Source organism: Oncorhynchus clarkii, chromosome 12 (genome assembly GCF_045791955.1).
Source record: "Oncorhynchus clarkii lewisi isolate Uvic-CL-2024 chromosome 12, UVic_Ocla_1.0, whole genome shotgun sequence".
Classification (NCBI taxonomy): Eukaryota; Metazoa; Chordata; class Actinopteri; order Salmoniformes; family Salmonidae; genus Oncorhynchus; species Oncorhynchus clarkii.
In genome coordinates, this window is record NC_092158.1 from 15,735,582 (window position 1) to 15,751,981 (window position 16,400).

The following is a 16,400-nucleotide window of genomic DNA, read 5'->3' on the forward strand; positions in this document are numbered from 1 at the left end:
AACACAGTAGAAAAAAAAGAGAGTCTATATACATTGTGTGCAAAAGGCATGAGGAGGTAGGCAAATAATTACAATTTTGAAGATTAACACTGGAGTGATAAATGATCAGATGGTCATGTACAGGTAAAGATATTGGTGTGCAAAAGAGCAGAAAAGTAAATAAATAAAAACAGTATGGGGATGAGGTAGGTAAAATTGGGTGGGCTATTTACCGATAGACTATGTACAGCTGCAGCGATCGGTTAGCTGCTCAGATAGCAGATGTTTGAAGTTGGTGAGGGAGATAAAAGTCTCCAACTTCAGCGATTTTTGCAATTCGTTCCAGTCACAGGCAGCAGAGAACTGGAACGAAAGGTGGCCAAATGAGGTGTTGGCTTTAGGGATGATCAGTGAGATACACCTGCTGGAGTGCGTGCTACGGGTGGGTGTTGCCATTGTGACCAGTGAACTGAGATAAGGCGGAGCTTTACCTAGCATGGACTTGTAGATGACCTGGAACCAGTGGGTCTGGCGACGAATATGTAGCGAGGGCCAGCCGACTAGAGCATACAGGTCGCAGTGGTGGGTGGTATAAGGTGCTTTAGTGACAAAACGGATGGCACTGTGATAAACTGCATCCAGTTTGCTGAGTAGAGTGTTGGAAGCTATTTTGTAGATGACGTCGCCGAAGTCGAGGATCGGTAGGATAGTCAGTTTTACTAGGGTAAGTTTGGCGGCGTGAGTGAAGGAGGCTTTGTTGCGGAATAGAAAGCCGACTATAGATTTGATTTTCGATTGGAGATGTTTGATATGAGTCTGGAAGGAGAGTTTACAGTCTAGCCAGACACCTAGGTACTTATAGATGTCCACATATTCAAGGTCGGAACCATCCAGGGTGGTGATACTAGTCAGGCGTGCGGGTGCAGGCAGCGAACGGTTGAAAAGCATGCATTTGGTTTTACTAGCGTTTAAGAGCAGTTGGAGGCCACGGAAGGAGTGTTGTATGGCATTGAAGCTCGTTTGGAGGTTAGATAGCACAGTGTCCAAGGACGGGCCGGAAGTATATAGAATGGTGTCGTCTGCGTAGAGGTGGATCAGGGAATCACCCGCAGCAAGAGCAACATCATTGATATATACAGAGAAAAGAGTTGGCCCTAGAATTGAACCCTGTGGCACCCCCATAGAGACTGCCAGAGGACCGGACAGCATGCCCTCCGATTTGACACACTGAACTCTGTCTGCAAAGTAGTTGGTGAACCAGGCAAGGCAGTAATCAGAAAAACCGAGGCTATGTCATTAGTGTCCTCATTGCAAATAGCACCAAATTGATCTTTAGGTAAAACACATCTTGTCTGATCTGTTTTTTACATTTTTACCCAAACATCTCATGCCCTACATAGTAAATAAATGAACAGGAGTTTGGGAGTCTGTAGTATTTTTGAACACACCCCTTTGTTAGGTTAACATTTTTCAGAATAAATAACTCACGGACACTAGAGAAGTTTGACCAAGTTTTATTCTTCCCAAAAGGTCGACACAACTGTATTCAGACAAATAAATAGCTTCCCCTGTGGTGGTATTCATACCCCACTTTGGGTGGAGTCTCCTCCTTATCTCCAAACGTTGCATCATTCTTGCTAAGCAGGGAACTAAGTGATATGAGCCTTCAACGGTTTCTCCCCGTATCAGTACTGTCACATGCAATTGTTTTCCCTGCACTCAGCCCCTCATTATGGCACCCCTCATGTCTCTTGTGTAACTAATGTTCCTACTCTCTGAGTATAACAATGTTCAAAGTTTACTCCAGAATCCGACACCTTCAAAGTGTGTGTGTGTGTGTGTGTGTGTCTGTGTCTTTATCTCAGATGGATCTCCGTTCACCTGGTGGGTGGGTCGTACAGATGAGCCCCAGACGTACTGGGGCGGGGCGGTACCAGGGAGCCAGCAGTGTGGCTGCGGTCTTCAGGGGAACTGCATCGACTCAGACCACTACTGCAACTGTGATGCTGACCGCAAAGAATGGTACAATACCATCACATTCTCTATATATTTCCCTTAATCTCTTTCTCTCACTCTATCTGCTCCCCTCTTTCTCTCTCTATATATATATATATATATCTGCTCCTCTCTTTATCTCTCTCGGTATATATCTGCTCCTCTCTTTCTCTCTCTATATATATACCGTGGGGAGAACAAGTATTTGATACACTGCCGATTTTGCAGATTTTCCTACATACAAAGCATGTAGAGGTCTGTAATATTGATCATAGGTACACTTCAACTGTGAGAGACTGGAATCTAAAACAAAAATCCAGAAAATCACATTGTGTGATTTTGAAATAATTAATTTGCATTTTATTGCATGACATAAGTATTTGATACATCAGAAAAGCAGAACCTAATATTTGGTACAGAAACCTTTGTTTGCAATTACAAGGATCATACGTTTCTTGTAGTTCTTGACCAGGTTTGCACACACTGCAGCAGTGATTTTGGCCCACTCCTCCATACAGACCTTTTCCAGATCCTTCAGGTTTCGGGGCTGTCGCTGGGCAATACGAAGTTTCAGCTCCCTCCAAAGATGTTCTATTGGGTTCAGGTCTGGAGACTGGCTAGGCCACTCCAGGACCTTGAGATGCTTCTTACGGAGCCACTCCTTAGTTGACCTGGCTGTGTGTTTTGGTTCATTGTAATGCTGGAAGACCCCGCCACGACCCATCTTCAATGCTCTTACGGAGGGAAGGAGTTTGTTGGCCAAGATCTCGCGATACATGGCCCCATCCATCCTCCCCTCAATACGGTGCAGTCGTCCTGTCCCCTTTGCAGAAAAGCATCCCCGAAGAATGATGTTTCCTCCTCCATGCTTCACGGTTGGGATGGTGTTCTTGGGGTTGTACTCATCCTCTTCTTCCTCAAAACACGGCGAGTGGAGTTTAGACCAAAAAGCACTATTTTTGTCTCATCAGACCACATGACCTTCTCCCATTCCTCCTCTGGATCATCCAGATGGTCATTGGCAAACTTCAGATGGGCCTGGACATGCGCTGGCTTGAGCAGGGGGACTTTGCGTGCGCTGCAGGATTTTAATCCATGACGGCGTAGTGTGTTACTAATGGTTTTCTTTGAGACTGTGGTCCCAGCTCTCTTCAGGTCATTGACCAGGTCCTGCCGTGTAGTTCTGGGCTGATCCTTCACCTTCCTCATGATCATTGATGCTCCGCGAGGTGAGATCTTGCATGGAGCCCCAGACCGAGGGTGATTGACCGTCATCTTGAACTTCTTCCATTTTCTGATAATTGCGCCAACAGTAGTTGCCTTCTCACCAAGCTGCTTGCCTATTGTCCTGTAGTCCATCCCAGCCTTGTGCAGGTCTACAATTTTATCCCTGATGTCCTTACACAGCTCTCTGGTCTTGGCCATTGTGGAGAGGTTGGAGTCTGTTTGATTGAGTGTGTGGACAGGTGTCTTTTATACAGGTAACGAGTTCAAACAGGTGCAGTTAATACAGGTAATGAGTGGAGAACAGGAGGGCTTCTTAAAGAAAAACTAACAGGTCTGTGAGCCGTTATTCGTACTGGTTGGTAGGTGATCAAATACTTATGTTATGCAATAAAATGCAAATAAATTACTGAAAAATCATACAATTTGATTTTCTGGATTTTTGTTTTAGATTCCGTCTCTCACAATTGAAGTGTACCTATGATAAAATTACAGACTTCTACACGCTTTGTAGGTAGGAAAACCTGCAAAATTGACAGTGTATCAAATATTTGTTCTCCCCACTGTATCTGCTATCCTCTTTCTCTCACTCTCTTTCTCTATCTGTTTCCCTCTTTCTTTATAAAGAGCGGCAGGGTAGCCTAGTGGTTAGAGTGTTGGACTAGTAACCGGAAGGTTGCAAGTTCAAACCCCTGAGCTGACAAGGTACAAATCTGCCATTCTGTTCCTAGGCTGTCATTGAAATTAAGAATTTGTTATAAACTGACTTGCCTGGTTAAGTAAAGGTAAAAAATAAAAATCTCTCTTTATACATCTTCTGAACACCAATCCCCACTACTCTTCAGCTCCTTTTTGTCCACCCTTCCCTATGTAATGTCTGGATCTCTGCCCTAACATGCTATAGTATACCATCTGCTGTACTCAACACTCAGTGTGATTCTCTACTGACTGAGATTCACCTTTCAATTTTTTATCATATTCAGAAAGGGCCTTGTTCTCTCACCGGCATTTGTATTTGTTTTCATGAAATGTTTATAGCCCCCACAACAGTAATAAGACTACAAGAACATAAGCATCAGCTAGAGTAAACATCATCTGGATGGAGGTTGTTAAAATCGGCACAATTTTATTTTCTATTTCCTGTTGTGATTGTTTGTGCCCTAGTGGTATTTGATTAAGCAATAATCAGAACAGGAAGTAGCTGGCCAGAAGGAATGGTTCTATTCTAGGAGTATGAGTCAAATGCCTACATCTCCAAAGATGCAGCAGAAGTATACTGTACTTACAACTCTATTGTATAAAAATAACATTCATCCTACATCTCTGTATGTGTATTTCTTACAACAACAGCAGTGCACAACTCCAGTTCTCGAAGGCTCCCATCCTGCTTCTCGCTTTCACTCTCTCTCATATTGATTGGCTATAGATTCCACACACCTGGTAGCCCAAGTAATCAACTTGCCATTGAAATGCAACAAATGGTGTATCCTGTTAGCTCTGGAGAACCGAAGCTATACACCTCCACCCTATACCATGTCTCTCATCGATAGCTATACATATTAGAGAGATTATCGAGAGGAACCAGACCAGCTGCCTGCTATTACTGTCACACTGTGAATCCAGACACAAAGACAACCTACCGTTACTGTGCTTCATAAACTAACCAAAAATCAAATACTCAGGATGGCTGTTAATTAGGATCAATTGAAGAAAGCAACATAGGCTGATACACTGATTTTGATCTGGTCCTTTGTTCCTCTGTTGTTTTAATGCATCCCTCCTCTGTTTTATGTAACCCAGGGCGACTGACTCTGGTCTGCTCACCCATAAGGAGAATCTGCCGGTCAGATGGGTGGTTGTTGGGGATATACAGAGACCTGGATCAGAGGCAGCCTATAAAGTCGGACCACTCAAGTGTCATGGCGACAGTAAGTTTCAAATTATGACATGTAAAGATAGTCTCACACTCGATCTACATTCTTAGAAAAAAGTGCTACTGTATCTAGAACCTAAACGGGTTATTCAGCTTATTCACCCTTTCCACAGAGGCTTCTATATGGAACCCAAAACGGTTCTACCTGAAACCAATGTGTACCGCCGAAGAACCCTTTGGAACCCTTTATATTCCCAATTATTTATTGGGTATCACCAAAGTTTTGGCACACAGTGCCTTACTCTGGGTTAGAAAGTAAGGATCAAGTCAATTAATCGTTCTACTAAATCAGTCCATTATTTAATCCATTACTGACCCTCCTTCAATAAACTGACTAGGTTTTACTGAGTACTGTGTGCTCGCTTTGATATATCAGTCAATCTATCACTCCATTATTTCTATATGGACATGGAGTATTTACAATGCACACACAGCCTGTGATTCAAACAAATGCAGATAAATGACCTGAGCGCTGTAGACTTTACAAGCTACTCCTACTCTGTGTCACTTTCTGACCTTAGTTCTTTGGTTATGTCTTTGTTTAGTATGGTCAGGACGTGAGTTGGGTGGGTTGTTTATGTTCCTTTTTCTATGATTTGGGATTTCTGTGTTTGGCCTGGTATGGTTCTCAATCAGAGGAAGCTGTATATCATTGTCCCTGATTGAGAACCATACTTAGGTAGCCTGGTTTCACTTTTGAGTTGTGGGTGATTATTTTCCGTGTTAGTGTTTTGTGCCACACGGGACTGTTTTGTTTGTTTCGATTTTCGTTTGTTCTTTCACTTTGTTATTTTGTATTTTGTAGTGTTCAGTTTTACATACAGTATTAAAATGGACACTTACCACGCTGCAAATCGATGCGATATCTCTTACTCCTCGTCGGAAGAAGACGAGCGTTACACTCTGAGTCCTCAGCACAGTCATTTCTTTTCCCATACCTGTTTGATGCTAATGCAACATTCTCTTCCTCTCCATCAATCATCATGTTAATCACTCTGATTATGCACATAACCTAATTATCTGTACCACATTAGCAGAATGGTTACAAAAACAATGTTCTCTCTTTTATGCACTTATGCTGATGGCGGTAGGTAGTTGTTAATCAGGCAATAATGAATCAAGAGTCCCAATCTCTTTTTTATTCCTAATTGCATCCTTGGTTACCTGAAATATTTATCTTAGTAAATTAGACATAAACGGGGGAAACAGAGGTGGAATATAATTAAGATGAATTAGAAGAAACAGTTGGCCTGTTCATGTGCCTGACAGTCTCATCAACAGATCATTATTATGAACTGAGAACGAAACAAGTTGAGGACATATACTCTCGTAGCCACATCTTATTTTGTTCTCAGTCTATTTAGACCTTAGTTTACAATAAGCACCCTTTTTCTCAATCAGCACCTTGTTATGGTTGTCGCACCTATGTGATTTGTGGTTGTCTTACTTACCTTAGCTGAATGCACTGACTAAGTCATTCTGAATAAGAGTATGCCAAATCTACCAAAATGTATGTACATGTAAATGGTAAATGTATTGATTTCCATCATTTCCTCAGAGAACTTCTGGAACGCAGCGTTCTTCAACAAAGAGACGTCATATCTGCACTTCCCCACGTTCCACGGAGAGCTGAGTGCAGACATCTCCTTCCTGTTCAAAACCACCGCTGCTTCTGGAGTCTTCCTGGAAAACCTGGGCATCAAAGACTTCATACGGGTGGAACTCAGCTGTAAGTAGAATGAATGAAGTCTGCTGTAATAGAGTCGATAAAGTCAGCTATAATTAGAGTGGATGAAGTCAGTTGTAATAGAATGGATGAAGTTGGCTGTAATAGAGTGGATGAGCTCAGCTATAAGTAGAGTGGATGAAGTCGGCTGTAATAGGGTTGATGATATCAGCTGTAATAGGGTGGATGATATCAGCTGTAATAGGGTGGATGAAGTCAACTGTAATAAAGTGGATGAAGTAAGCTAAAATAGAGTGGATGAAAATCTCCATCTTTTACACCAATTGACTGCACATAATAACATGTTCTGCAGGTCTTGTTCAGTTTCTGCCATCAAAATAATATAACCAGCATATAAAAATGTACTTGGCATTTTATCATCATATCTTACTCCAATATTGAACTGTTTCATTTATTTTGTCAAATAATTTATAAACAAAGCAAACAAAGTCTGTGATAATCTGTACGATATTCATTAACACACATACAAGCAATTGTTACTTTGTAAGATAACATTTCCCATCAACCCCTGTCTTAAACAAACTATAGGCTAAAATATCCCTATTTACAAAATCAAAGGCTTTCTGGAAATCAGTGAAACATGCAAAAGTAGGCTTCTCTTTGTGTAATCTATTTCTGATTATTGTACAGACCGAGAAGATATGATCTATACAGGCTCCAGATTTACGAAATACATTTTGTTCATTCACCAGAATGTTTTGATCCTCCAAAAAGGTCATTAGCCTATTGTTGAGGATGAATTAATATAATTTATAGACCGAACTTAATAAAATACGCCTCTATAGTTCAGTGGTACTGTCAGGAATTTTTTTGAAGATTTGGGATTGGGATTCACTATAGACTTATACCAAGTGAACCCGTATACTGTGCTCAAAACTAATTTGGAGCAAATCATATAGGATGTAAATTAATTTAGAGTATTTTAAAACTTTGCAGCGTCAATCACCTTAACTTTTTGTTACCTGAGAACAAACTACCAAACCCCTTCTCCCACTCTTAAGTACCTGTGTAACAGGTTCAGCCCCCCCTAGCTCTTCCCTGACTTCCATTATAATTTTCTTATGTAGTTTTTGTCCTACCTTGTTTATTTTCCCTCCAAAACGGTTGAGGATTTCTTGTCTGTATCTCCTCATGGCGTAATAACTGCCTTCTCTGATATCTCAGTTTGAATAGGTGCAGTCTTTTATCAAACACATGCTGTTTGTTCTAAAACTCCTTCCTACACGGTTCTCTTGTATTCCTATCTTTACACTGTAAATATAAGTACATTATAGACCATCGGTAGGCCAAGCTTTGAAAAACTACAAACCTCAGATGTCCCACTTCCTGGTTGGATTTTTCTCAGGTTTTCGCCTGCCATATGAGTTTTGTTATACTCACAGGCATCATTCAAACAGTTTTGGAGTCTTTTCTATCCAATACTAATAATAATATGCATACATTAGCATCTGGGACAGAGTAGGAGGCAGTTCACTCTGGGCACGCTATTCATCCAAAAGTGAAAATGCTGCCCCCTATCCCAATTAAAAGGTCCTTTACCACATTCACGAGTGCAGTCTCAGTGCTATGATATGGTTTAAAACCAGACTGAAGTGTTTCATATACATTGCTTGTCTTCAGGAAGGCAGTGAGTTGCTGCGCAACAGCTTTTACATTTTTCTTTTGAGCGGAATGGGAGATTCAATGCAGGCAAATAGTTTTTCAAATATTTTCTGGGTCAAGGTTTGGCTTTTTCAAGAGAGGCTTTATTACTGCCACTTTTAGTGAGTTTGGTACACATTCGGAGGATAGGGAGCCGTTTATTATGTTCAACATAGGAGGGCCAAGCACAGGAAGCATCTCTTTCAGTAGATTAGTTGGAATAGGCTCCAGTATGCAGCTTGAATGTTTAGAGGCCATGACTATTTTCATCAATGTGTCAAGAGATACAGTATTAAAAAACTTGAGTGTCTCCCTTGATCCTAGGTCCTGGCAGTGTTGTGCAGACTCAAGACGACTGAGCTTTGGAGAAATACGCAGATTTAAAGAGGATAATTTGCTTTCTAATGATCATGATCTTTTCGTCAAAGAAGTTCATGAATTGATCACTGCTGAGGGGAAAGCCATCCTCTCTTGGGGAAAGCTGCTTTTTAGTTAGCTTTGCGACAGTATCAAAAATACATTTTGGATTAAGTTGTAAAAATAGGATGACCGAGCAGCAGTGAGGGAGGGCTCTTTGATACTGCACGGTACTGTCTTTCCAAGCTAGTTGGAAGATTTCCAGATTGGTGTAGCGCCATTTCCGTTCCAATTTTCTGGAAGCTTGCTTCAGGGATCAGGTATTTTCTGTATAGTTTAGTTTCTTATGATAAATGTTTTTAGTTTTTATGGGCGCAACTGCATCTAGGGTTTTACACAAGGTTTAATTTAGTTCCTCAGTTAGGTTGTTAACCAATGTTTGTACACTGACATCCTTGGGTAGGTGGAAGGAATTAGAGGTCGACCGATTAATCGGAATCGCCGATTAATTAGGGACGATTTCAAGTTATCATAACAATCGGAAATCGATATTTTTGGGCGCCAATTTAAAATAAAAAATAATTATAATATTTTTTGTTATACCTTTATTTAACCAGGCAAGTCAGTTAAGAACACATTCTTATTTTTAATGACGGCCTAAGAACGGTGGGTTAACTGCCTTGTTTAGGGGATCCAATCTTGCAACCTTACAGTTAACTAGTCCAACGCAATAACGACCTGCCTCTCTCTCGTTGCACTCCACAAGGAGACTGCCTATTACGCGAATGCAGTAAGCCAAAGTAAGTTGCTAGCTAGCATTAAACTTATCTTATAAAAAACAATCAATCATAATCACTAGTTAACTACACATGGTTGATGATATTACTAGATATTATCTAGCGTGTCCTGCGTTGCATATAATCTGACTGAGCATACAAGCATACACGTATCTGATTGAGCGGTGGTAGGCAGAAGCAGGCACGTAAACATTAATTAAAACACCACTTTCGTGCGTTTTGCCAGCAGCTCTTCGTTGTGCGTCAAGCATTGCGCTGTTTATGACTTCAAGCCTATCAACTCCCGAGATGAGGCTGGTGTAACCGAAGTGAAATGGCTAGCTAGTTAGCGCACGCTAAATAGAGGGATGGAAGCTATACTGTTACACTTGCAATACTAAAGTGCCAATAAGAACATCCAATAGTCAAAGGTTAATGAAATACAAATGGTATAGAGGGAAATAGTCCTATAATTCCTATAATAACTTCAACCAAAACTTCTTACCTGGGAATATTGAAGACTCATGTTAAAAGGAACCACCAGCTTTCATATGTTCTCATGTTCTGAGCAAGGAACTGAAATGTTAGCTTTCTTACATAGCACATATTGCACTTTTACTTTCTTCTCCAACACTTTGTTTTTGTATTATTTAAACCAAATTGAACATGTTTCATTATTTACTTGATGCTAAATTCATTTAATTGATGTATTATATTAAGTTAAAATAAGTGTTCATTCAGTATTGTTGTAATTGTCATTATTACAAAACATTTTTTAAATCGGCCGATTAATCGGTATCAGCTTTTTTGGTCCTCCAATAATCGGTATCGGCATTGAAAAATCATAATCGGTCGACCTCTAGAAGGAATGGCACTTGCTTGTTTTATATATATATATCATTATTCACTTCCGGTCAAACATTTTAGAACACCTAATCATTCAAGGGTTTTTCTTTATTTTTTACTATTTTCTACATAGTAGATTAATAGTGAAGACATCAAAACTATGAAAAACACATATGGAATCATGTGGTAACCAAAATAGTGTTAAACAAATAAAAATCAATTTTGTATTTGAGATTCTTCAAATAGCCACACTTTGCCTTGATGACAGCTTTGCACACTCTTGGCATTCTCTCAACCAGCTTCACCTGGAATGCTTTCCCAACATTCTTAAAGGATTTCCCACATATGCTTTTTGGTTACTGCATGATTCCATATGTGTTATAACATAGTTTTGAAGTCTTCACTATTATTCTACAATGTAATAGTAAAAATAAAGAAAACCATTGAATGAAAAGGTGTTCTAAAACTTTTGACCGGTAGTGTATATGGGGCAATTTAGCTATTAAGATGTGTTATCTGTAATTGTTATGATAAATTAGGCATATCTGTTGGCATATAGATAAATTCACACATATTATTTTTACAGTGCTGGCCATTCAAAAAAAATCATGCTATTAAAAAATGTTAAATGCTCATCCCTACTCAGACAGGGCCCCATGCACAGTGAAGTGTGTGTGTGTGTGTGTGTGTGTGTGTGTGTGTGTGTGTGTGTGTGTGTGTGTGTGTGTGTGTGTGTGTGTGTGTGTGTGTGTGTGTGTGTGTGTGTGTGTGTGTGTGTGTGTGTGTGTGTGTGTGTGTGTGTGTGTGTTATAAGAGACAGGAGGCAGGAATCTGTGCACTGAATAAAGAAATAAGAACAGATGATCAGCATTTTCACCGTCTTTTTGCTGCTTGAACAGAGAAGTGTTCGATGACTCTACACTCAGCTGTGTGTGTGTGTGTGTGTGTGTGTGTGTGTGTGTGTGTGTGTGTGTGTGTGTGTGTGTGTGTGTGTGTGTGTGTGTGTGTGTGTGTGTGTGTGTGTGTGTGTGTGTGTGTGTGTGTGTGTGTGTGGTGCATCAAGCTCTTCCAATGTCTAATTAGTAAGTCCCCACTTTAAATCTCTGTCATACTTCTTATTGTTATTATTTGGAACGCTACTCCTCTTACACTGTTTAAGCTAGATAAATCATTCAAACTTTAAAGCGTGCAGAGTGGTCAGGACCAGAGTGCTTGATACAACTTTTTTATATCTTTTATTCCTAAGCTTTTTCTCCTTTTTTTGTACATCTTCATTCTCTTTCATGGGATTTCCTCAACATTCTAAAGGTCCCATTGTGACATCAACTCCCATTCCCTGTGAACAATGCAAAATATGAGATGAATCAGCTACTTTGACCACTTTCCCAAACAGTTAGACAAAAAAGTATAGGAAGGTCCTCTAAGTCTCTGATAATCAAATCTGTACAAAAATAACACCTACGAATCAAAATATTGCGGTTTTATCGCATAATTTTCTCTATCTTTTTATAAATAACTGAAATTTTTACCAATTTCCCAACAAATTAGACAAAAAGTTAGAGCGTATGAAATGTTCCTTTTATTCTCTGCTCTTCGAATCAGAACAACAATATCTGCTTCTAATCTAACGATACAGCTGTTTAAGTAACCGCATTAACATTTTTTTCCCCCAAACCTTTTACAAACAACTGCAATTTTGACCACTTTTCCAGCACTTTAGACATCAATTTAAAGGGTATGAAATCATGGTCTACTTCTCTGGTATTCCACTTTCTAAAATCACTGACAGGTGGCACTATTGACTGATGGAAACAATATGTGTCTTAATATTTATTTATTTATTTTATTTTAAAAGAATATCTAAATAATTTGCATACAGGGATGGACCAGGAAATCTGGTCACAATGCGGACACAGTGGAGTATGAGTATGAGCCACATTTTAATACCATGTGTAGACATATTTCGGGAAAATGTGGGCACAGTCAGAATGTGGACAAGATCAGAGTGGTATACTATGAAGCAAGCTAAATCTACTCAGGATATTATACAGCTAGCCAGCTTCAGTTAGGTTCATATTCCAGGTCAGGCTTCATCCATACTAAGATGGTAGATATTACTCATCCACTGAACTCTTAATTGAGAGAATGCTGAAACATCAATACATGGGCACATTTTCATTTGTGTCGAAATCAAAATAAAAGAAGAGTTAAGAGTTAAGAAGTAGGCTTTGAGAAGTGACGTTTTTATTTTATTACTGCATGAGCACCTTTTTCCCACTCCTATCACTCCTTCTGAACAGCTTGTTGTGAAAGATGGCTGCTGTTTCATTGGCTCTTAACCAACCTTGCCATTTTGTTTGTTTTTTCGCATTGTTTGTAACTCATTTTGTACATCATGTTGCTGCTACCATCTCTTATGACTTCAAAGAGCTTCTGGACATCAGAATAGCGATTATTCACCTCGAATTGGACAAATAATTTGTTAGACTCTGGTTAGACACGGGGCGGGGGCCTATGTATATTTGTAAACAACAGCTGGTGCACGATATCTAAGGAAGTCTTAAGGTTTTGCTCGCCTGAGGTAGAGTATCTCATGATAAGCTGTATCATGATTAACCAAGAGAGTTTTCATCTGTATTTTTCGTAAATGTCAGACTGATGTTGGCACTAAAACCACACTCAATGAGCTGTGTACCGCCATAAGCAAACAGGAAAACACTCATCCAGAGGCACCGCTCCTAGTGGCTGGAGACTTTAATGCAGGGATGTTAAATGTGCAAGCAGAGGGAAAGATTTCTAGACCACCTTTACTGCACACAAAGAGACGTGTACAAAGCTCTCCCTAGCCCTCCATTTGGCAAATCTGACCATTAATTATATCCTCCTTATTCCTGCTTACAAGCTAAAATTAAAGCAAGAAGCACCAGTGACTTGGTCTATAAAAAAGTGGTCAAATGAAGCAGATGCTAAACTACAGGACTGTTTTGCTATCACAGACTGGAACATATTCCGGGGTTCTGCCAATGGCATTGAGGAGTACACCACATCAGTCACTGGCTTCATCAATAAGTGCATCGGTGAAGTCGTCCCCACAGTGACTGTACGTACATACCCTAACCAGAAGCCATGGATTACAGGCAACATTCGCAGCAAGCTAAAGGGTAGAGCTGCCACTTTCAAGGAGCAGGACTCTAACCCGGAAGCTTATAAGAAATCCCGCTATGCCCTCCGACTAACCTTTAAACAGGCAAAGCGTCAATACAGGACTAAGATCGAAACGTACTACACGACTCCGACGCTCGTCGGATGTAGCAGGCTTGCAAACCATTACTGACTACAAAGGGAAGCACAGCTGAGAGCTGCCCAGTGACATGAGCCTACTAGATAACTTCTATGCTCACTTCAAGGCAAGTAACACTGAAACATGCATGAGAGCATCAGCTTTTCCGGATGACAGTGTGGTCATGCTCTACGCAGCCGATGTGAGTAAGACCTTTAAACAGATCAACATTCACAAGGCCGCATGGCCAGGCAGATTACCAGGACGTGTACTCTGAGCATACGCTGACCAACTGGCAAGACTCTTCACTGACAGTTTCAACCTCTCCCTGTCTGAGTCTGTAATACCAACATGTTTCAAGTAGAACACCATGGTCCCTGTGCCCAAGAACACTAAGTTAACCTGCCGAAATGACTACAGACCCCTGGCACTCATGTCTCTAGCCATGAAATTAAACACCATAGTGCCCTCAACGCTCATTACTAAGCTAAGGACCCTGGGTCTAAACACCTCCCCCTGCAACTGTATCCTGGACTTCCTGATGGGCCGTCCCCCGGTAGTAAGGGTAGGTAACAACACATCTGCCATGCTGATCCTCTACACTGGGGCTCCTCAGGGGTGCGTGCTCAGTCCCCTCCTGTACTCCCTGTTCACTCATGACTGCACAGCCAGGCACAGCTCCAACACCATCATTATGTTTGCCGATGACACAAGTGGTAGGCCTGATCACCGACAATGATGAGACAGCCTATAAGGAGTAGGTCAGAGACCTGACCATGTGGTGCAAGGACAACAACCTCTCCCTCAACGTGATCAAGACAAAGGAGATAATTGTGGACTACAGGAAAAGGAGGACCGAGCACGTCCCCATTCTCATCGACGGGGCTGTAGTGGAGCAGGTTGAGAGCTTCAAGTTCCTTGGTGTTCACATCACCAACAAACTAACATGGCCCAAGCACAACAAAGCCAGTCATGAAGAGGGCACAACAAAACCTATTTCCCCTCAGGAGACTGAAAGGATTTGGCATGGGGACTCAGATCCTCAAAAGTTTCTACAGCTGCACCATCGAGAGTATCCTGACTGGTTGCATCACTGCCTGGTATGGCACCTGCTCGGCCTCCGACGGCAAGGCACTACAGAGGGTAGTGCGCAGTACATCAGCGAGGCCGAGCTTCCTGCCATCCAGGACCTCTATACCAGGCGGTGTCAGAGGAAGGCCCTACAAATTGTCAAAGACTCCAGCCACCCTAGTCACAGACTGTTCTCTTTGCTATTGCATGGCAAGCGGTACCGGAGCGCCAAGTCTAGGTCCAAGAGGCTTCTAAACAGCTTCTACCCCCAAGCCATAGGACTCCTGAACATCTAATCAAATGGCTACCCAGAACAGTTGCATTGCTCCTCTTTATTATTATCTATGCATAGTCACTTTAATAACTACACCAACATGTACATATTACCTCAATTACCTCGACACCGGTGCGTCCGCACATTGACTCTGCACCGGTACCCCCTGTATATAGCCCCGCTATTGTTATTTACTGCTGCTCTTTAATTATTTGTTTTTTAAAATATTTTCTTAACTGCAGTGTTGGTTAAGGGCTTGTAAGTAAACATTTCACTTTAAGTTCTAATGTACACCTGTTGTATCCGGCGCATGTGACAAATAACATTTGGTTTGTTGTGTTGTTGCCATATAATCCATAGAAGGGTTTTGGAATCTCTAACCCTAGCAATTCAACTGGACAAACAAGTAGCTTCAAAAATGCTCAGAGGCAACATCCTGAGAAAGTATGGTCTGGTCAAAGGGCAAATGAAAACAGGCTAACAAGTCTTCAATACCCCAGGAAAAAGCAGTGTAACATAATTAGCACAGTCACAGAAGAGAAAATCACTAGATTCTATGAACGTGATGCCAACAGTAGAGCACCAACAGGGAAAAAGGACACACTAATGAGGAACAAGAAGAAAAAGCAGAAGTGCCTCTTGAATGGCACAATTCAGAACCTTTATCAGAATTTTAAGAGGGAATATTCAGAGATTAAAATGTCCTACACTGAATTCTGCAAAATATGTCCTTTTTGGGTTGTCAAGCCAACTGGCCAGATTAGGGACACACGCCTCTGCAAAACCCGCACCAACCTCCAGTCCATGGCGGACAAACTACGGTATCACAAAGTGATCAGCTGCAGCAACATTGAGAACCTTATTGAGTCTTTGTGCTGTGAGAACCTGAAGAAAGAGTGCATGTACACGGACTGCTCCCTTTGGAAAAATCTAGTTTTTTATGATAAATACATGTTTTCAGCTGTCACAAAGGCAAGTTTATACATTCAGGCGTTGTGTTGAATTATTAAGATTAGGAAAACCTTAAAAATCACTTAAAAAAATATTCAATACAAGTTCATGTACAAATGTATTAGAAAAGTGTTATAAATAAATTGTATGATATTTCATTTTCAACTAAAATGTATGTTTAATGATGAGATGGAAATTCCATTTGTCTATGGCTGTCTGAGAAAAATGTAAATAATATTTACATTCCTGAATAGTACGATCGCAGCCATTATCAAAAACAATTATAATACTGGTAAAATGGTGTTTCAATAAGTTTTCATTTCTGA

At 40.8% G+C, this 16,400-nt stretch overlaps 1 protein-coding gene across 1 annotated transcript in view; it reads left to right on the forward strand.

Moving 5' to 3' along the window:
* The window catches only part of LOC139422762 (contactin-associated protein-like 4), a 217,192-nt gene that overhangs the window by 126,343 nt on the left and 74,449 nt on the right, over positions 1-16,400 (forward strand). The window contains exons 14-16 of the mRNA XM_071174090.1: positions 1,845-2,001; positions 4,999-5,126; positions 6,690-6,860. Of these exons, the coding sequence (XP_071030191.1) occupies positions 1,845-2,001; positions 4,999-5,126; positions 6,690-6,860 (456 nt within the window). The remainder of the gene's footprint in view (positions 1-1,844; positions 2,002-4,998; positions 5,127-6,689; positions 6,861-16,400) is intronic.